Genomic DNA, 21,227 nt, shown 5'->3' with positions numbered 1-21,227 from the left:
AAACACTAAAATGCCATGGCCCGCGGTTCTTTTTTTAAAAACCATCTTTCCTGAGTTCATGGGTTACAGTAGAATCAAAATGAAGATAGAAGCATTATCCTAGTACTAAAGAAAAAAGGGCGAATTCTTGGAAAATGCTCATCAGAACATTAAGTATAAATGTAGTAATGCCAGTGTTGGAAAAAAAAAAAAAAGTCTGCCTATATTTGACCAATGTAATGCCAAACGGTGTGTGTATGGTACTAAGATACTGCCTTCAGTAAAAATCAAAAGGCAAAGAAAACATTCACAGGGTATTGTTTGGAACTCCAAATCTTTCCGGATGCACACAACTCTTACTTGTAAAGGGCCTCTCTGAGATGCTTACATGCCAGTGTCACTACAGGAGGGTTCAGTAAGGTAATAATCTTTAGTTTAAATTATCTCCTGAGGAAAGGACAGCAAAGTCTGTAGGGGAGGGGAATCTGCAAATACGAATGGGGTGTTACGGTTGTGAAGTCACTGCAGACACAGCAGAGCATACCGCCTATCTACCTGCCTTATCTTCCGCCCTCCAAACTCTCCAAAATAAGGCCTCCAGAGTCTCAGCTGTTTGCCACTCTTTAAAAAGGACCACAGAGCCCGACTAGCCTTCCACCTCATCGCTCGGGCCTTTTTACACTCCACTTTATACAATACACCACACCCATAGCAGCACACACCACATCACACATCACAGTTTCCTCATGGACCAACCCAAACAACCCTGTAATTGACCCCTTCCCTATCTTCTACACATTCCTCCTCAGACTGGGAAAGAGCCCGCATACAGAGTAACCAGCAAATCATAACATCCCCAGACCTAAAACAAAGATCTCACTCAACCCCATTTAACACGTTCTACACGCGCACACACCCCACAGCATCTGAAATACACGCTCCCCGTGGCTCACAATATACAACATACACACACCCTGAGCCACGCAGGGTAGAAAAGCCCACACTACAGCCACCGCGGTGCTCAAACAAACGCGGGGAAGAGGCCACCGCGCCGCCACCCCGAAGCCGCCAAGTCGGAGGTGGGAAGCGAAGCAGAGCCAGACACTTCACCTGAAAATCCGCCAGGATCATCTCCCGGTCCATGTTGGACGCCATGGCGGCCGCCGAGCTCCGCGGCTCCGGGAACGAAGCGCGCACCTGGGAGCGAGACGGCGCCTCCTGCGGCCGCAGTGGCGGCCGCCGCCGGGTGGCGAGGGGCTGGCGGGCGAGCCGGCGGGAGGGCCGGCGGGCCGGCGGGCGGGGCAGCGCGGGAGGCTAGGCTCTCATGCACTCGGTTAACCTTCAGCCGCCCTGCGCTCGCCTGCGCCCCGCGGAGCCCTTGCCGCAGCCGCCGGGACGGGGAGGCTGGTCTCGATGGCGGGCTGGTCCTTCCGTCGCCGGCTGGGAGGGAGGACAGGTTGCGACAGCGCGCGCCCGGCTCCCTTCAGCCGCGGCGAGCCCGACGGGGGCGGGGAAAAGCGAGAGAACGAGCAGGCGGGCCAACGCCACAGCCGCCTCCGCCTCCTCCGCTTCCTCCCCTGGCCGCCGCCTCCGCCCCTGGTTGGCCGACGCCAGGGCTGTCGCACATTTTGTCTGTCATCGAGGTCGCAAAGCGGCGCTTTGCGGCTGTCATGTGACCGCCCTCCTGTCAAGCGCTTGGCGCTCCGCTAGCGGGCGGGAACGCCGGCCCCGTGTGGCCGGGACGCTCGCTGGGCTGCGTCCGCCGGAGCCTGAGGGCTCGCAACAGGTTATTCCAGTTTGGATGGAAGCCTAGGCCTGGAGGTGCCGCCTCCCGCCGGCCGCGGCCGGAATGTGGTGCGGAGCCTCACGTGATTAGTCACACGCAGAACACACATCCAGCTCAGCACACCCATAAACCGCCTGACACGGAGAAGGTCTGACACGTAACGTTTTCCTCTGACAAAGTTTCAGCAAAACACAACTTCGTTCAACCTCACGATCAAAGGCCGCTTACGTACTGGCACTCCCAGTCTGAAATTTCCTTTTTCTGAGTCTGCAACCTCAGGCACAAACACTGAGGTATCCAGAAGACCATGTGTCTTGTGGACCCTAGAAACTGAGAGATGAGACTCCTGACCTCAAGAGGATGCTGAGCATTTTAAATTGATTTTTTTTAATTTGCTTATATTTTATGTACATTGGTGTTTTGTCTGCATGTGTGAGGGGGTCGGATCTCCTGGAACAGGAGTTCTAGATAGTTGTGAGTTGCCATTTGGGTGCTAGACCTGAACTAGGTACGCTGGTTAGTGCGCTTAACCTCTGAGCCACCTCTCCAGCCCCTTAAGTTGATATTTAAGGGAAAATATTTCTACTGCCATAATATCTACATTTTTAAAGCTGACACGTGCAGAAGACTTGAAAACACTAGTTAAAATACTTTCATAAGGAAAACTATATTGGACTTCTCAGAATTATTCAAATTTTCAACTTGTGGTCAGATATTAGCAACCGTGGCACCTGAAACAGTCAAATCCTATTAATTATATAACAATTTGTAATTGCCATCCAGGCCAAAGGAAGGGTGACAGAATCTATTCAGTCTTGACACAATAAAGTAGGAAACTATAGGCTTTTAAAGGACACATACATGCTCTGGAAACTATGTTAAAACTCTAGAAATGTTAAACAAAAATGGGAACTGATGACATCACCATAAAGAACCAATGCCTAAACTTCTTAAGCTGGGAAGTGTATTTAAACAAAACAAAACAAAAAAAAAAATAGAGCACGGCAGTGGTGGCGCACACCTTTAATCCCAGCACTCGGGAGGCAGAGGCAGGCGGATCGCTGTGAGTTCGAGGCCAGCCTGGTCTACAAAGCGAGTCCAGGACAGCCAGGGCTACACAGAGAAACCATGTCTCGAAACACACACACACACACACACACACACACACACACAAGTCTGGATCAAATATTTGGTCCTGTGAATGTAAAGAATTGTGCTCTGTCATATTAAGATCTTGATTTGCTGGAGATGTATAGCTCAATAGTAGAGCGCTTGCCCGGTCCGCACAAGGCTCTTGGTTAGATTCCCTAAACCACTAGTGGGAAATGTATTCCATGGTTCTCTTACTAAAAATAATGTGGCCTGTAATTCTGTGATAACTTGTATATTTTTAAATTCTCTTAGATTTGTTTTATTTTTTAAGCTTTATTTATTTATTATGTATACAGTACACATTAGATCACATTATAGATGGTTGTGAGCCACCATGTGGTTGCTGGGGATTGAACTCAGGACCTCTGGAAGAGCAGTCAGTGCTCTTAACCTCTGGGCCATCTCTCCAGCCCCAATTTGTTTTATTTTATAAGTGTTTCGCCTGTGTGTATGTATATGTACCATACAGTGCCTGGTGCCCATGGAAGCCAGCAAAAGGTGTCTGAACCCCTGGGACTGGAGTCATGAGTGATTCTAAGCCACCATATGGGTTCTGGGAATAGAACCCTGGTCCTCTACAAGAGCAACAAATACTCTACGCCGCTGAACCATCTCTCCCACCCTATAAAGTGATCCTATTTGAATACACAGGATCGGCTACATAGGAAATAGAACCTGATGTGTCTGGTGAGCTGATTCACACCTTTAATTCTAGCACTTGGAGTGCAGAGGTAGGCAGAGCATAGAGAGTTCCAGTCTAGCCTGGGCTACATGATAAGACCCTATTTTAAAAAAAAATCAGACTAGGAGAGGGAAAAAGAAATATAAGCCTCTAGAAGGCTCTATAGACTTTTTAATTGCTGTTTCTAAAGAGAGAGATCTGAAATTGTCATAAATAGGGATCCTGAGGTGAAATCCAATGCCAACAAGATGAGGCAATTCAACTACCCAGCTAGTATGGCCCCTCAGACAAAGCAGAGTTCAGAGTTCAGAGTTCAGCCAGCATTAGAGCAACCATGCAAAACTGGGTTTTTCTATAAGCCACGTGAAAACCTCAGAACTCATTCAAACACAGTGCAGATCCCTCGCTCCCTTCTCTCCATCTGAAAATTAAAACAATGCCATGATGTAGTAAAAGGGATGAATGGCATGGATGCTCAAACACATGACTTTTCAGAAGTATTTTCCCAAAAATTGTCTGTAGAACTCTGGACGAGTCCTTTAAATAGTACTAACTTCAACTCCTAATGAGATTGTTTCAGGAAGTAAATGAAAAACTTCAAATCTTTGTATAAAAATAGCACAAATCTGGGCTGGAGAGATGGCTCAGTGGTTAAGAGGACTGGCTATTCTTCCAGAGGACCCGAGTTCAATCCCCAGTAACCACATGGTGGTTTGCAACCAACCTACTGTGAGATATGGTGCCCCCTTCTGGTGTGCAGGTGTACATGCAGGCAGATCACTGTATACATAATAAATTAATAAATAAATCTTTTTTTGGTTTGCTTTGGTTTGGTTGGGTTTTTCGAGACAGTGTTTCTCTATGTAGCCTTGGCCATCCTGGACTCACTTTGTAGACCAGGCTGGCCTTGAACTCACAGCGATCTGCCTGCCTCTGCCTCCTAAGTGCTGGGATTAAAGGTGTGTGCCACCACGCCCAGCCAAATCTTTTTTTTTTTTTTTAATAGCATAAATTTCAAGCATTTCTGTGTTTGATGCCTAAGGTTGCCCCTTTCCAACCCCTCTGTAAATCTTTACTCTCTGACACAAAACTAAAAAAAAATGTACTGATTTCAAGCAGTAAGTAATAAAATGCATGGGAAAACTCCCCATAAACCTTAAAGATTTCCTAATGAAATAGCTGTTACTCAGTATGTTAACCCCTACATGTTCTTCCAGGGTCACTCCTTATAGCTTAAAATAACAAGAATGTCCACCTTCCCCCCGCCCCCCAACCATGGCCTTTAGTACCTTAACAAACACAGTTCTGGCAAATTTATGAATTCTTTTTTTCTGTAACTGTTTCATCTACAAATTATTTCTCTCTTCCCACAGGTTGAAAGTTTCTTGACGGTTGTAAACCATTTCACCGAGGTTGGGGATTTAGCTCAGTGGTAGAGTGCTTGCCTAGCAAGCGCAAGGCTCTGGGTTCGGTCCTCAGCTCTGGGAAAAAAAATAAAAAATAAACCATTTCACCCAGTATGTTTTTATACTCATCAGAGTACACCCATAACAAAATCTTGGGTTCATAATAATAATTTGAATTTTTATTGTGTCTCTAGCCAAGCATGGTGGTGCACACCCTTAATCCCAGCATTTGGGAGGGAGAAACAGGTGGATCTCTGTGAGTTCAAGGCCAGCCTGGTCTATAAAATGAGTCCAGGATAGCCAAGGCTGTTACACAGAGAAAACTTGCCTCCAAATATGTGTGCATGTGTGTTCTATACAATAATTTATACTGTCTTCTCCATTCAAGTATAGCTTATTTAATTTAATCTTTACAGCCATCACTTTATAGAATGAAAAGCTTCTCTGAGAGGTTGAGAATTTGTCCAAGGTCATGATATAAAGTGAAAGGTCTAGGACTCATCTCTAGGTCAAAGCCAATGCTCTTCCCACTTTCCCTGGTTACTCCCCATAGCATCACCCTCAATGCTGTCAAGTTTACAAAGTAGATCAAAATATTGTTTCTTAGCCATAGTCTCACTAGTATGACTAAACAACCAGCATCCAGAATAAATATCTACTACAGAAATATTGAAAGAAAGCCATTGAACAGGAGAAAGCATGTTTTTCATTTTTCTAAAATTCCATATTTAGAAAATGTCACAGGTGGAACAAATCAAGAGAACAGAAATTCTTTTACCATAAGTATACAAAATAATTTTAATCTCATTTTCATAGTCCCCTAAAATAGACTTTGGCCTAATTCAAACACAACTATCTAAAATCTTCAAGTAATTTCTTCTTCCTAAATCTCTTTTAAATGAGTTTTTCATTTTTCAAGTATAAATAAGTTATTTGTGCTACTGTTAATATTTATTTTGCTATTTTTTAATTATGTGGACATCAATGTAGGTACCCATAGAGGCCAGAGACATCAGATTCCATGGAGCTGGAGTCATAGGTGGTTATGCGCAACCCAACAGAGGTGCTGGGAATCAAACTCAGTTCCTCCACAAGAACACTATGAGCTCTTAACCACGGAGCCACCCCTCCAGCCCCTATTTAACTAAATTTATATTTAAAATTATTTTGGAGCCAGGCATGGTGGCACATGCCTTTAATCCCAGCACTCTGGAGGCAGAAGCAGGCGGATTGCTGTGAGTTAGAGGCCAGCTTGGTCAACAAAGCAAGTCCAGGGCAACCAAGGCTAACACAGAGAAACCCTGTTCAATAAATAAATAAATAAAATATTTTGGATTTATAAACCCCAAAGACATGCCTTGTAGGCATAAGGTTATTGTGTAATTCAAATGCTGATTTCTGTATAACAGTCCTTGTTCTGAGAATTTCCAGTCTCAGTGTTGTATAAACACTGCTCCCCAATTGTTCCCTGATATGCCAATAGAGCAGCTTACAGCCAATTGCTGAGCAAGGAAGAGAATAGGGTTGGACTTCCTGCTAGCCAGGAGCTAGAGGAGGAGGAATGGGATGGAGCCACCAGCAGAGGTCCAGGAGACATCAGGAGTAGGAGCTAGAGCAGGAAAGCTACAAAGTGCAAGTATCTCTGGGATGGAAACTGGAGGAAACCAGATCAGCTTAGAGAGTTAAGAGTAGAGTAATAACTGCTCAGTTATTGTGCTGTGAAGCTTATTGTTAAGCAAATATAAAAATCTCAATTCTTTGTATGATAGCCAGATTAAGAAAGAAACTGAGAAACACAGTTTTATCAAAAATAACTAACAGGGCCGGGCGTGGTGGCGCACGCCGTTAATCCCAGCACTCGGGAGGCAGAGGCAGGTGGATCACTGTGAGTTCAAGGCCAGCCTGGTCTGCAAAGTGAGTCCAGGACAGCCAAGGCTACATAGAGAAACCTTGTCTCGAAAAACCAAAGCAAAAAAACAAAAACAAAACTTTAGCAATGTCCAACTCCTGACCATTTTGATGAGTCAAGAACTTTATAAACTCTATATCCCTCAACTTGGGTTTGCCTAATGTTTTCTCAGATTTATACTGAGTTTGCACTAAGTGTGGCAGCACATACCTTTAACCTAAGCATTTAGGAAGATGAGACAGAGTGAGAGACGGTTCAAGGGGGGACCTTATGGGGCCGGAGGTGTGGGGACAGTACACTGAGCTTGTGGATATCGAATAAGAATCCTCAAAGGTGATAGGCTCTTCTCATCATGTGATATTGAGGTCTTCACATTATCAAATGGCTTACTGTAGTGTTCGTTTTGACCTTTTGATTGAGATAACCAAAATTGGGTTTTGTTGTTTGTTTTGGAGGGATTCTGGGTTTTGTTTTGTTTTGTTTTGAGACAGGTTTTCTCTGTATAGACCAGGCTGGCCTTGAACTTACAGAGGTCCGCCTGCCTCTGCCTCCTGAGTGCTAAGATTAAAGGCATGTTCCACCACCTCCTGGCTAATAACCAAAATTTTTAAACAATGTTTCTTGCTTACTAGATAATTCATGAAACTAATATTACTACCAAGTTAAATTCCTGTTTTAGTAATCAAACAGGTAGTTTATCCAATGAATTAAACACTCTGTTGGGTGATCCTGGACTCATAAGTAATGGGAATAGCCTGAGATTTAGATACCAGGATATGAATTCAAGTCCTATATTAGCTGGCTTTAATTCATAATTTAAAATTTTCCTCATCAAATAATGAGGATAATTAGATTTACTTCACAAAATTATAAATTTTAAATGTGTATCATATTTAATAACTACAGGGCAATGCAAGCATTACTTATTAATATCATATTTTAATGTTTACTGGCATTTTATTTGCTTACTTTTCTTTTCTTCTTTTTTTTTTTTTTTTTTTTCTCCTTACTTTTTAAAAATGGACTTTCCAAAGAGTATTGCAAGTACCCATATGGAAAGGCTGTTGGGTCTCAGAAATAAAATACCAAAGCCACAAGCATAAGTAATTTTTAAAAGGCCCCCTAGGGGGCCACCTCTGTTATCTATAAATTCAACAAAGAGGAACATTTTAAAACCAAGTTAAGAAAGTATAGTTACCTCATCCATATTCCTCAAAGCTAATCACATAGAAACTCTTCATTGACTGGAGTCAATGTGGGAAAATCATGAACTATTTAAACCACATGCTTGCTGCAAAACCTTTAAAATGATGAAGTACTCAAGAGGATTCCCACAGCTCTGAGAACTTAGTATCTATCTATGCAGGATGCCTTTTAGCATTTCAGGGACATGTCATAACTGTGGTAAAAGAAAATCTGTTATGTCGGGTGCCGTGGGGGCACATACCTTTAACCCCAGCACTTGGGAGGCAGAGGCAGGCATATCACTGTGAGTTTGAGGCCAGCCTGGTGTTCATAGTGACTCCAGGACAGCTAAGGCTAACACAGAGAGACCCTGTCTAAAAAAAAAAAAAAAATTAAATTAAATTAAATTAAAAAGAAAAAAAAAGGAAGGAAATCTGTTACTTTCAATGTAATAGAGTACCTAGTACCACGTGTTAAAATATAAAGTTATCAGCTGGGCAGTGATGACACACACCTTTAGTCCCAGAACTTAGGAGGCAGAGACAGGCAGATCTCTGTGAGTTCGAGTCCAGCCTTGTCTACATTCAAAACAATGAGTATGTATATGTGTGTGTATTTATTGTTGTTGTTGTTCTTATTATTAAATATCTCTCAGTGTACTAGCCCTCATAAAATAACAGACATTTTTTTCAACTGGACATGTGGACATGGTAGCACATTATTATTATTAAAAATAATTATTAAAAAGAAAAAACTTCCCTAAGAAACAGTATTTGGGGGCTGCAAAGATGGCTTAGCAGTTAAAAGCACTTGCTGCTTTTGCATAGGCCCAGAGTTTGGTTCCCAGCACTACCCACATAAAGCAGTTCACAACTTATCATGGGATCCAGTGCCCTCTTTTGGCCCTTTTGGGTGTACACATACACACACACACACACACACACACACACACACACACACACACACAATTTAGTTACTTAGTTAGATAGTTAGTCAGTCAGTCAGTCAGTTAGTTTTTTCAAGATAGGGTTTATGTAGCCTTGGCTGTCCTAGAACTTGCTCCGTAGACCAGGCTGGCCATACTCTCTTACAGACACAGACACAGACAGACAAACACACACATATTTATTTATTTATTTATTTATTTTTGGTTTTTCAAGACAGGTTTCTCTGTGTAGCCTTGGCAATCCTAGCACTAGCTCTGTAGATCAGGCTGGCCTCAAATTCACAGACATCTGCCTACCTCTGCTTCCCAAGGGCTGGGATTACAGGTGTGCGCTACTGTGCCAGGCCTACATAAGCTTTCTAAATGAATCTAAAAAGTTAGTATTTTAAAAAGACCAACTAAATTCATAGGAAGAACATAATTTTACTGAACATGTTTTATTCCTTGTTTATTGCTTATGTACTTGTTTGTTGTTAGCTTGTTTTGAGGCAGGGTATCTCTATATACCCCTGGCTGTCCTGGAACTCGAGCTGTAGACCAGGCCAGCCTTGAACTCACAGAGAGCCACAAGCCTCCTGAGTACTAGGATTAAAAGCATGCACTGCTGCACTCAGCTGCTTTTAAAACTCTTATTTGCAGATTCTGTATCTTTTTTAAATGTATTTACATTATTTCTGGGTGATGGGACATTAAAGTCTTAAGTAATTAGGACTTCCAAACACTCTTAATACAACAAAGTACAATGGAACATATGTGTAATCAAGTCATATCAGACAGACGTGACGTTACAGTACTAAGCTAGCCCAAGATATGTAAGGAGCTGCAAGCTAGCCTGGACAAAAGCACCCCAAACCATAAGTTTTCTTTACTGAGTCATTCAGAAAAGCCTTAACACATGTACATGTCCATTTTTAAAAACAGAATGCATGCGATTTTATTCTTCTTCATTCCCACACTTTCTCCAAGCAAGACACCACTACATTCTAGAAAGCAACGTTTGTAAATTTGGATTAGTGCCATTTATCATTTAAAAAGTGCCGAGGCCCTATCACAACTTCCAGCTGAAGTGAAAACTGATACTTCCCAGAATGCTTGGAAGAACAGTATTCATGGAATCCTAAACACTCCAATGTTAAAATGTTGGCTTTTTTTCTGCGTGGTGGCGCATGCCTTTAATCCCAGGACTTGGGAGGCAGAGGCAGGTGGATCACTGTGAGTTCGAGGCCATCCTGGTCTACAAAGTGAGTTCAGGACAGCCAAGGTAACACAGAGAAACCCTGTCTCAAAAAAACAAAAAGAAAAGAAAATGTTGGCTTTTTCAAAGGAGTTCATTCCCTTAGTTGTTGTTACCTGATTCAGTTTTAGGTACTCAGAAAATAGCTGATTTTTTCCCCCTTAATAATTTGAAGAAACACTGCCAAATTCTTGTTACTATTACTTTCCCTAACAGCCAGCCTGTTACTAGATGAGTGTCCAGATGCCTCTGGCTTGTTTGAATGCTTTCACTTTACTCCAAGGAACTGGGTACAGATGTTGCTTGAAGATATATGTGCCATGGTTGGTTCTAATTAGACCACTTGTCATTTTTTGCTTGGTTTCATTTTGACCACTGGATGCATCATGCAACCATGCTATCTTTTTTTTTTTTTTTTTACGCATAAAAGCATAGAAGGAAGTAATCTCGTATGCCTAAAAAAGGACGTGAAAAGTACAGAAAATTGGTGCTGGATGTGAAATAAGTGATATGGGTAGACCTGTCCTTTTATACTTAGACCACCATCCCCACCTCCACCTAAAAACAACCAAGCTTCCGTCTAGTGGAAGAAATTCCACAATAAAGACATAGCCTTGTTAGAAAACATTTCTAACTTACTGTGAGTTTTGCTTAAAATTAATTGCTTTTCTCCTTTTCCCTCAAGAATAAAAGCAGCTCACATTTTCTAGACCCTGGAACTTCTAAGGCTTCAAAGTTCCTTATGATTTCTTGTAACGTACTTCCCGTCCTCAATCAGCTCAATCTACAAAGACTTCTCTGCTGCGTGGTGCTGTCAGTCGGGTAGCCTCTGCAGCCCTGGCAAGGACCTGACAGGTGCCAAAGCCTGTGACTGAGCTAAGGAGTGCCGCCAGGGCACGTTCCCCGCGGAGGCGGCAGCCAGCCCCGGGCCAAGCCGCTCGAACCGGGCGAGCCTGGTAGGGGCGCGCCGGGGCGGGCGGAGCTCCAGGCGTGGAGACTGCGGAGCGCCCGAGCGCGCTCTGCCCGCCCGCAGCAGGGCCGCCAAGCTCCCGGGGCCTCAGCCCGCGCCCCCGGCCTCAGTCACCACCGCCCGGCTCCCGCCCGGTGGAGAGGCTCGGCGTCAGGGACTCCAGCCCTAGACCGGCAGGCCCTGCAGGGCCGCGCCGACCCGGCGGAGCGGGCGGGCTGGAGCTCTGCCGCCGACCTGCGGACCGAGGCCCAGCGCGGGCTGGCCGGCCAGGAGAAGGGCGCCGGGCCGCGAGGGCGGAGCGAGCGCGCCGCCGGCCACTGCGCCGCAGGAGCGGAGGGCGGGGCGTGGGCGGCGCCCGGCCTTCCCGCTCCCGCGGCGCGCTAACTCCGCGGAGCCTCCTTAAAACTCTGCCGTTAAAATGGGGGCGGGTTTTTCAACTCAAAAAGCGCTCAATTTTTTTTCTTTTCAAAAAAAGCTGATGAGGTCGGAAAAAAAGGGATAAGAAACCTGCACCGTCTCTTCAGAGGCAACCGAAGCAGCAGTTGCTTCAGCGGAAAAAGAAGCAAAGGAGGGAGGGAAGGAAAAGATCCTGAAGTGGTGGGGAAGACGCGCAAGTGCCAGGAGCAGGGAAGGGAGCGGCGGTCAGAGGTTTTTAGGGAGCCGAACGACAAAAAGAAACTGTCAGCCGCGGCTCGCGAGGGACCGGCGCTGCCTGGCTGGGCTCCGGGACCCAGCTGGCTGGCGGACGCTGCCCTGTCCGCGGCACAGACCAGGGCTACAGGCCGGAGGACCGCGAAGAACTAACTGGCCAAGTGGCATCGAGCGCCCGAGCTGCTGGGCGGCCGCCAAGAAGTCGCCGGGACTGGCTGCGCGCCGGAACAGCGGCGACCGCCTGTCCTTCCAAGGACCCTTCCCATCACCGGAGGCGCCCCCACCCGACCCCCGGAAAATCGGAAAGGAAGGGAAAGACGGCTGCAGAGGCGACAGCCGCAGCTCAGCGAGCGCTTGCACAGGAGAGCCTGAGCTAGCTCGGTCGTAGGCGGGAAGTTACTGGTGAGCTGGCCCGGCGCAGCAGCGATGCTAAGGCGAGCTGCCCCAGCGGCTCGAGCCCCGTAGTCGCTCCCCCTCGTCGCCCTGCTCCGTCCTCAGGCTGCCGGGAGTCCCGGGACCCGGCGGGGCCGGCATGACGGGCTTGGCGGGGGTCTGCCGCGCGCCCACCAGCCTCCGGAGACCCGCGCCCTGCCCGGCTCCCACGGCCTCTGAGGCTCGGCGGGGCTGCGGCAGCCCGGCGGGCGGGCTCCGGAGGCTCTTTTGAAGACGTCGAGCCCGCCTGGGAGTCGTCGAGACCGGAGAGTTGAGGGCCTCGGAACTGCTGCTCTGGTCTGCCTTCAGCGATCATCTTTAACCCCCCCGGAGCACGTCAGCATCCAGCCCTCGCGGCGCTCTGCTAGCGAGCAGCACTCTGGACTACCCCCTTCGGCGAGACGGATGGAAAGTGAGCCCCACGGAAGACTTGCCTCTGAAATTCTGCCTCAAGTCACCACTGTGAACAAGGGTGGGTTGATGCCTTTTTCTACTCTCTAATACTTTGTCTTTCGCGGTGTTTTCTGAGCTGACCTAGTCCCTTAAGTCTCCGCACATCCTCTTCACAGTGCTGTGAAGCTAAGGTCCGTGACAGCTCTGCCTACATCTCACGTGCAGAGCAATTAATCAAGAGTGCCTCTGTGTGTGTATCTCTGTTGAATCACCAGAATCCTTCTTAGGGGTTAAGCTAAAAAGCTAGGAAAGGAGCCCCTCTCCAATGGGCTCAGTTTTGCTGAATAATCACGTGTGAATCGAGGGGCGGGCTTTTGGCAGGCCGACCTTACTAGTATTTACTACCAAGCTCTACTCCAGATTAACCATCCCAGTCCCTCTGTCAGCCTCCGATGCCATCATGCAGCCCGATTAGGAGCCAAGGAAAGGGGAAAAAGAGAAGCAACTAATCGTCTTTTCCCGATCGTCAGGACCCTAAAGAATGGCCGAGCCTTGGGGGAACGAGTTGGCGTCCGCAGCTGCCAGGGGGGACCTAGAGCAACTTACTAGTTTGTTGCAAAGTAATGTAAACGTCAACGCTCAAAATGGATTTGGGAGAACTGCGCTGCAGGTTGGTATCCGCAGAGGTGGGGAAAACAAAGCCAATACGGTTGCCTGGGCTTCTAAAACGACAGCGTTTACGTTTTGAGGGGGTTCAGATCTTGCCTGTTTTAAAACCTACTTGGTTGCCATATTTTATATCTTTAAGTGGACCCAACTCCCCAAAATGACGTACTTTGGAGAAACTCGTCAAATCCAATAACATCCTCGATATCAAGAGGAACCCTAGGTTTGGTCATAATTTTTGGAATGTTTTTGTGACAGTGAAGATTTTTAAAAGTAGTCTTAGCGTCGAAATCTGTTTGTTTTGTGCTGTGTTGTTTTATATAGCTCTTTAATCACCCTATCATGATTATTATTTGAAGTAAATACACAGCTAATAGTGGTTTTCACCTATTTTATCCCTAATAATTGACTTTAAAGTTAATTCCCTTAACTACTAATCAGGGTGTTTTACTTTCAGCTGCTTCGTGCCTTGACAAACGACCTTTCCTCGTTTGGAATGGGATAGCCTGGGCACCAGGACAGGATGTACATTTCACAGCTAATATAGAGCTACTCTACCCTTTCAGGAATAAGGAGAAATAAAAAGTTGGCTTTTCTGATGAGACCTGGGCAGTGACGTTAGTAAATATCATTGTGGCCATGCCGTGGTATGCTCTAATTTTCAGTAATTAGATTTATAGGCAACAACTGACACACGTCCAGTTGCCAAATATGTACCTGATAATATTTCCCCCCTCCAAGTGTTCTCATGTAACTTTGCTGAAAGGCTTAGAAACAAAACATTGGAAAAGTGATCTCCACCAGTTGCTTTTCTGGGTGTTCTGATGGCTTTTCACATCCAGACGCAGCTTTTCAAAGCCCACTGGGCTCAGGGCTTTGTTTCTGTTTTAAAAATTAGAAATTCAAGTAGCAGGAGGTGCCACAGTAGACGCTCATGTGGTCTGTATATTTTAAGTCAGAATACAGCTGGCCTTGCAAACAAACAAAAAAAAAAAGTTCACTGTTGGGGAGGCTTATGCAGAGATAGTAAAATATTTATCTTGATCCAGGTGGGTTAAATAAGGAAAAGGTTTTGTTTTTGTTTTTCCACCTAATACTTTTGAGCTGATTTGGTAATGATAGCAATGCCACTAGCCCCAGATCCTGAAAGGTTTTCTAATGAAAAGTCAAAAGATTAGGTCAGTTTCACTTCATCTGTGTGCAGAAAAAGATAGTGCAGACGTTTTTGACAGACAGGACGATTGGGTAAATATTACAATAATTAAACTTTGACAAACATTGAAAAAGTAACCACCCAATTTTGTTTATATTAACAAACTTAGATAATACCCTCTTATAATAGCTTAATATCAGCACATATAATGAAGCAAGCACACACAAGCAGGAGTCCTTTTCAGTGTACACAATCCTGACTCTGAAAATGTGTCATCAGAAAGAACTTTCTACAAAATCATTGGTAATATTACTATTACTTTCTGCCAAAGATGGCAGATTTTACTCTGTGATTATGTTTCTTACTCAACTGCAGAAATCTTTTCTCCTTTTGCTGTTGTTTTTCAGAATAACCAAAGACCTTTATCGTACATATGCTTTACAAAAATCTAAGGTGTCTGTTTCTTGTTTTGCTCACTCTAAGTCTTTAAATGTGGCTAAGGTTTTAGGGAGGTGTGACAAAATTCAAAATTAGACTGTATTAAATTTTAATAAACAGAAAATATATTTCATTGAGGTTCTGGAAAATAAATTTTGGGTCATTTTTCTACTGCCTTAAATGAAAGACTGAAAGAGGTTTTGTTTTGTTTTGTTTTTTAAAGGGGAAACTTGATATCTTGACAAAGTATGTAGTTTGCACTTATAAAATAGTATTCACTCTCAATATATTTTAGTAAATTTTAATTCTTTCAAAACCTTTTAAAGAGATTAAATGAACTTTGTACATATTTTCAAATGGATTAGTGTTTGATTCCAATAAACATTGAGTATCTGATAAGTAGCCCACTTATATTATTATATAACTTAGATTCTTATGAATATACCTAAGTATAAATGAAACCAATTCAAATGCTGGAATTTTCTGGCATGTTAATGAAAGTAATATCTTCACAAGTGAATTAAATATGTATTATACTTTAAGTGCTATTATATAAGATATTTTTACTTATGAGAGATTTTTGACCAACAGACATCTTTTAAAGATTAATACATTTAAACAGTAAATTAGTATTTCTGATATAAATTATTTTGAGCCTTGATAGCAAGTATTGACACTATTTTCTGACTTTCAAAACAGTGGTGGTTTACAAATAGCTATTCTTAAATGTAATGAGTGCAAACGGAAATTAGCCAGGATCACCAGTTGATTATTAAATGGCTCAAACCACAAGACGAAGCTGTCTGTTCCAACACACATTAAATGTCTTGCATTTCCTTTTGCTCCCCTGGGTATTGGAAGGCCAGTCAGACTCAGAGAAATACTAATATAGCAGGATTGTCCACTTTATTCCTTTCAGGAATGGGAGCCAGACAACCATTTCCTCCCTGACACGAGGCATACCCCCAACCTAGTTCAAAATAAATTGATGTAAGAAGTAGAACACAGTAGCTGGATTAATACCTTAATAACTCAGTAATATTCTATAATTTGAATGAATTCTAAGCATGAAATATTTTCAGTAGCCAATTTTTTTAATAGCCTATAAAGAAAAAAATATTAATGCTTGGAAAATTCAGGCATATCTATTTGGAGGGACCTCATAACAACTAGTCATTTAAGAAAATGTCAACTCTGGGATTTTAGAAGATCGGTTCTACACCAATTGACACTCATCTGAGAGGTTTAAAGAAGCCCATCATTTGTTTTCAGTAGCTACTAGGAAATAAATTTTCATGCCCATTTAATCTTCCAGAATTAATACCCCAGGTATATTTTATGAGCATGAATAAACAAATAGGAGTCTCCTAACTTAAATCCCAAATTACATTTCTTTTATTTTAAGAAATTCATGAAAAAAAAAACTGCTACTTTTTGTGAAAGATAAAGAACCAAATTAGCCATCAGATTTATTCATGTTACAGAAATTCTGCTTTATTTATCATCTTATCCTGCATCTGGGCTCATTTAGAATATTAACTCAATAATCTCAATTTGTACAAGTTTTCCTCTTCTCCTTCTTCTCCTCCTCCTCCTCCTCTTCCTTCTTCTTCTTTTTCTCCTCCTCCACCTTCTCCTCCTCCTTCTTCTTCTAAACCAGCTGGTATTTTCCTGCTACCCAGCTCTTCAGACTGTATGCTCTAAGTCTTCTTCAAGCACTGAATCAAAAAAAAAAAGAAAAAAAAACCACACTGATAAAACAGACAGATGTCTTTAAATATTGCTGTAGCTCAAGCTCTGGAGGGATTCTCCTATCTTTAACTTCTTCCCTAGGTAATGAAACTTGGAAATCCGGAGATTGCCAGGAGACTTCTCCTCAGAGGTGCTAATCCCAATTTGAAGGACGGAACTGGTTTCGCTGTCATTCATGATGCAGCCAGAGCAGGGTTCCTGGACACTGTACAGGCTTTGCTGGAGTTCCAAGCTGATGTTAACATCGAAGATAACGAAGGGAACCTGGCCTTGCACTTGGCTGCCAAAGAAGGCCACCTCCCTGTGGTGGAGTTCCTTATGAAGCACACAGCCTGCAATGTGGGCCATCGGAACCATAAAGGGGACACCGCCTTTGACTTGGCCAGGTTCTATGGAAGAAGTGAGGTCATTAGCCTGATGGAGGCAAATGGGGTTGGGGGAGCCACAAATTTGCAGTGAGGGAGGGCTTTCCCACATTGCCTTTACTTTGTCAGTTAGTTGGTTGGCTGTCTGTTTTACTATCACTTATTAAAATATAGGATTTTGTTTTGTTTTGTTTTCATACGTTAAGCAGCTAATTAAATCCTTCAATTTGCCTAAGTGGAAATCTTACTGCAAGTGTATGAAATATTTAAACATTCTTTCACTGTCAAAATTCTGATTTCTAACATGTAATTGCAAATAGCTATGCCTTCTGGATATTTTATCTTTGATTTTTTTTTTTTTTCCTTTGCTTTGCTTACCCTTTGCCAGTCTCAATGTCAGACTTGGAGACTTTGTTTTAAAAATGATTTGTCCTGATGCATCTTTTGCCTAATTAAAACACATTTTTTTCAGAAGAGGACCACATTTTCCTGTGGTTTTTTCCCCCACCACTTCTCTGTAACCTATGCACAATTTGCACTTTGTCAGAAATCTGATCAAAGCTCATGATCCTGTAAGTCTTAACATTACAAAAGAACACATTGGGAGCCTAGTTACATTGTAGCTACAGTGGAGTTAGCTCTTTATTTCCCTCCATGCTCCCTCCCAAAGAGTTCATTGGCCAGCTCTGCTTTTATTAGTATTTTAGCTTCAAAAAAGAATATGAACATCACTTTTGAAAATCAGAATTAAAATGATTTCACTATGACTTTCTTGAAATGTCTAATCTTCCCCTTTTTCTCAAAATTGAGGCAAGCAGCTGAAAGGTAGATTTTGGAAGAGGCAGTCTGAAAAAAGATGACAGTTCTAAAAAGCCAGTGCTGAAAGAAAGCACCACTGTCAAGTGCTTCTGTTCGGTTAGGTAGTTTTTTAAGATCATAAAATGAAAGAGTTGCTTAATGTAGTTCTCAGATTTGTCGCACAAGTAAGCCAGGATAACACTGGCCTTTCCCCCATAAGTGTCACAAATGCAAAACTACAAAATGTGTAAGTATTAAAATACAAATATCAGTGTTCATGGTGGGAGGCTAAATATCTCAGCCAGATAAAAAAATGCATAAATAATATATCAAGACCATAACTACTTAGGATCTACAGAATAAAAAATATGGAAACTTCCATAATATATAATAAGCAACTCCTCCACATGGTACTTTATTTATTTCTACATGTTCATTTTCTTTTTTTTTTTTTAAACTAAATGAATGTAAAGTCTTTTGGGGGAGCCCGTTTAGCATAAAAAAATAAATTGTTGAGGAAAGTAGACATATCTCAAGTTCCCAAAAGAATTTTCACCACATCTAGTACTTACACTGTCACATTAGTTAAAGATAGTCACCAAAGAATTTCAATGCCATTTATAAATTTATAAATACTGCATTCATCATTTGCAACACAAACAAAGATGGTTTTTGTGAAAGTTCCTGCTTCTGCTTCTTATGCTCTCTGCCCTCAATTCAGAAAGAACAAAACACTTGAAGGTTTATTGAAGGGTGTGGCTCTGATGTCTGCTTCAGCAAGGGCTGCAGGCAAGTGCTTCTTAAAAGCTCATCTTCTAGTGTAATATTAAAGAATCTGGGATTTTTTAAAAGCATAAACATTTTCACTGTGGGGTTAAAAATTCGCATTCCCAAAACTGAATACAATAAGATTTTTACTTCTGCCTTTTTAAATTGCAATTCTACATGAATTTATTTTCAATGGCAGTATGATACTAAACTTAGGAAAAATTTGAAGGTATAAGTAAAGGTGGCCTAGATGGAAAATATTTTGATTTAAAAATAGAGTCGATATATAAAATAAAGGTAGTACTATTACTGAAAGTAAATCTGTAAAACCCTTCTTACAAATTGCGACCGTAAAGTTAGGTAATTCTAAATTTATAGTTTAATTGACTCGCAGTACCACTTGTCTCAGCATTTACTTTAATCCCATGATGTAAAATCACCTTTAGAGATTTCAAATACAAAGGCACAAGACGTCCATAAAGCAAAAGAGAAGTACTGTAGTTGCTTTGTTCTCGGGTGGTCTGAGCACAGCAGAGGGAGAGGACGCCCTATCTCTTCATCAGCCCAAGATTTGCTAGGCATTAAAACATCTTCACATTACCCTGGCTCCTCTCAGGAAGTAGTTTTGGTAATCTGAGTATTTTAGAAATGAGTTATGTGGTCCCCTCTAGGAAATATGAAAAGCTATTCAATCTCGCAAAAACCTCGACAGTACTCAGTAGAGCTCTTGAATAAGCAGAGAGTGTGCTGCTGAGCTTGGGTGTGAACAGCAGCGAGCTCAGGTCTGAAGAAGGCTGAATTTATTCAGGTGCAGAGTAAGGATGAAAAAGCTAATTGAATAGAGTGCCCAGATCCCCAGGAGACCCTGCTATATCAAAGATAGAGGTTATAAAACAGATTCGGAGCTGAGTTTTCTTCACTGTGTCCTAATCCGAACCGGGAAACTCAGGTCCAGCCTTTGCACGGTAAACTAAATCCAGGCTTACACCTGCGGGGATGGAGGGTGCACTAACAGGGTCTCAGTCCACAATCTGGTACTGGAATCACTAATCAAGGTGCCTTTAATCTCAGTTCTCTAGTGAGTCAATAGACATATATCATTCATCAAGAAATGTTGCGATGAGCTCTTGCACACACACACACACACACACACACACACACACACACACACACCACTGTGAATACGTAAAGTATTGTTTGATAAGCTTACTTTGTCTTGATCTTATTGGATATGGAATTTGGACGGGGACCTTCAAAGTTTTTTGTTGTTGTTGTTGCTAGGAGGGTGTCTTAGGTTTTCACTGGAGACCAAGAAACACTGGAAAAATCACAGTGCTGGAGAGAGAATGGGTCATATTTGCAAACTTTCCTGAATGTTCTAAGCTACTTCTGTCAAAAGACTACAGGGGAGAAAGCCTCATCTTAAGAGTGTGTAGACCGTGCTGCCTTTACTCGGCAGTTTCATGCAAACCGACACACGCAGACATTTAGTGAGTGGCACAACAAAAACCCAGCCTGAGATGGGAGTAAAGCTCTGCTCAGAGCCAACTCCAGCATGTTTGGAGGGGCTGCGAACACATCTTTTGTGTCCTAGACTCAGACTGAGCCTGGGCGCGGTGGGTAAGAAGCTGGAGCCCGGCGCTCCTTCGCAGCGCGCAGAAAAGCCCGAGGGTGGGGGCGGGGGAGCTGCAAAACCGTTAGCTCACTTTTTTTTTCCTTCCTTGCAAAGGTCTCTTTTCTCTTCTCTTCCTGTCCAAATATTTCAAATTTCCGCGCCTTAAATAACAGTCTTCTTTTATTTAGCTAGTTTCCTAGGCAGGTTTGGCCGCCCAGCTGGTCTCTGCCCCCTACGGACCCGGGATGCCTCTCGCGCCCCGGTGCCTCCTGCAGCCCCCCCCCCCCCCGCAATCACCCCGGGCCCAGCACGCTGGGCCGAGCAAGCCTCTGCGAGCCACAGCCCCTGCCCCCTGCGACCTCGCTTGACCTGGCTGTCCCGGGCACCCGGAGCCACTGAGGCTGCCCCCAGCCCAGATAGGAGCCAGCTTGTCTCTCAGACCAATTTCCCTCCCTGAGCTTTAGGGCATGCACTGCTTGGGGCTGGGAAGCCCTGAGCACTGAGGCAGTGGCAGCGAAAGGCAAGGGGCGGGAGGAGAGCTACGGAGGAGGCCGGTGGCCGCAGCCCGCGCGAGCCCCACGCCGAGGGTAACCTTGGAGGCGCCCTGGAGTGTGTGCGCAGGGACAGTGTCGAGCTGGCGCACCCGGCAGGGCGGGAGGAGGGAGTTGGCATCAGGAAAAGGGTAGCGGGTCCCAGCACCCCGGGAGTTGTGGGCTACCCGGGCAGCCAGATCTCGCTGCTGGCCCTCGGGAACTAGCCATCCGGCTGGAGAGCGCTGGCCCCCGGGCTGCGGTCGGAGGGCAGTGCGCGAGCTGGGGCAAGCAGGCCGGTGAGCGCCTTGCGCTCCGCGGAGGTGAGCTAGTAGCCGGAGCTGCAGGCGGGCGGGCTGCAGCTACTCGGGAGAAGCCCTAAAGCCCGAACTCCTTTCCTAGGCTGGCGATGACAGC

At 44.1% G+C, this 21,227-nt stretch overlaps 2 protein-coding genes across 3 annotated transcripts in view; one reads left to right on the top strand and one right to left on the bottom strand.

Moving 5' to 3' along the window:
• The window catches only part of Faf1 (Fas associated factor 1), a 296,484-nt gene extending 295,266 nt beyond the window's left edge, over window positions 1-1,218 (bottom strand). The window contains exon 1 of the mRNA XM_051171269.1: window positions 1,090-1,218. Within this exon, the coding sequence (XP_051027226.1) occupies window positions 1,090-1,134 (45 nt within the window). The 5' untranslated portion in view covers window positions 1,135-1,218. The remainder of the gene's footprint in view (window positions 1-1,089) is intronic.
• A 10,431-nt stretch (window positions 1,219-11,649) lies between these two features.
• Window positions 11,650-18,042, top strand: Cdkn2c (cyclin dependent kinase inhibitor 2C). 2 transcript variants are annotated; one of them, XM_051171268.1, is made up of 3 exons: window positions 11,650-12,804; window positions 13,256-13,395; window positions 16,816-18,042. In XM_051171268.1, the coding sequence occupies exons 2-3, from the start codon at window positions 13,267-13,269 to the stop codon at window positions 17,191-17,193; spliced, it is 507 nt and encodes a 168-aa protein (XP_051027225.1). In that variant the 5' UTR covers window positions 11,650-12,804; window positions 13,256-13,266; the 3' UTR covers window positions 17,194-18,042. The 2 variants fall into 2 exon arrangements, with proteins under 2 accessions (XP_051027225.1, XP_051027224.1); XM_051171267.1 differs by lacking the exon at window positions 11,650-12,804 and having other exon boundaries at window positions 12,833-13,395.
• The last annotated feature ends 3,185 nt before the right edge of the window (window positions 18,043-21,227 follow it).

Source organism: Acomys russatus, chromosome 29 (genome assembly GCF_903995435.1).
Source record: "Acomys russatus chromosome 29, mAcoRus1.1, whole genome shotgun sequence".
NCBI classification, from domain to species: domain Eukaryota; kingdom Metazoa; phylum Chordata; class Mammalia; order Rodentia; family Muridae; genus Acomys; species Acomys russatus.
Note: the sequence above shows the minus strand (reverse complement) of the source record. Positions and strands in the feature narration are given on the sequence as shown.

What these genes read in the sequence shown, in the direction of transcription:
- Cdkn2c (XM_051171268.1), top strand. Translation starts at nt 13,267, where the DNA reads ATGGCCGAGCCTTGGGGGAACGAGTTGGCGTCCGCAGCTGCCAGGGGG. An exon ending in TTGGGAGAACTGCGCTGCAG is followed by an intron (nt 13,396 to 16,815) that starts GTTGGTATCCGC and finishes CTTCTTCCCTAG; the next exon opens with GTAATGAAACTTGGAAATCC.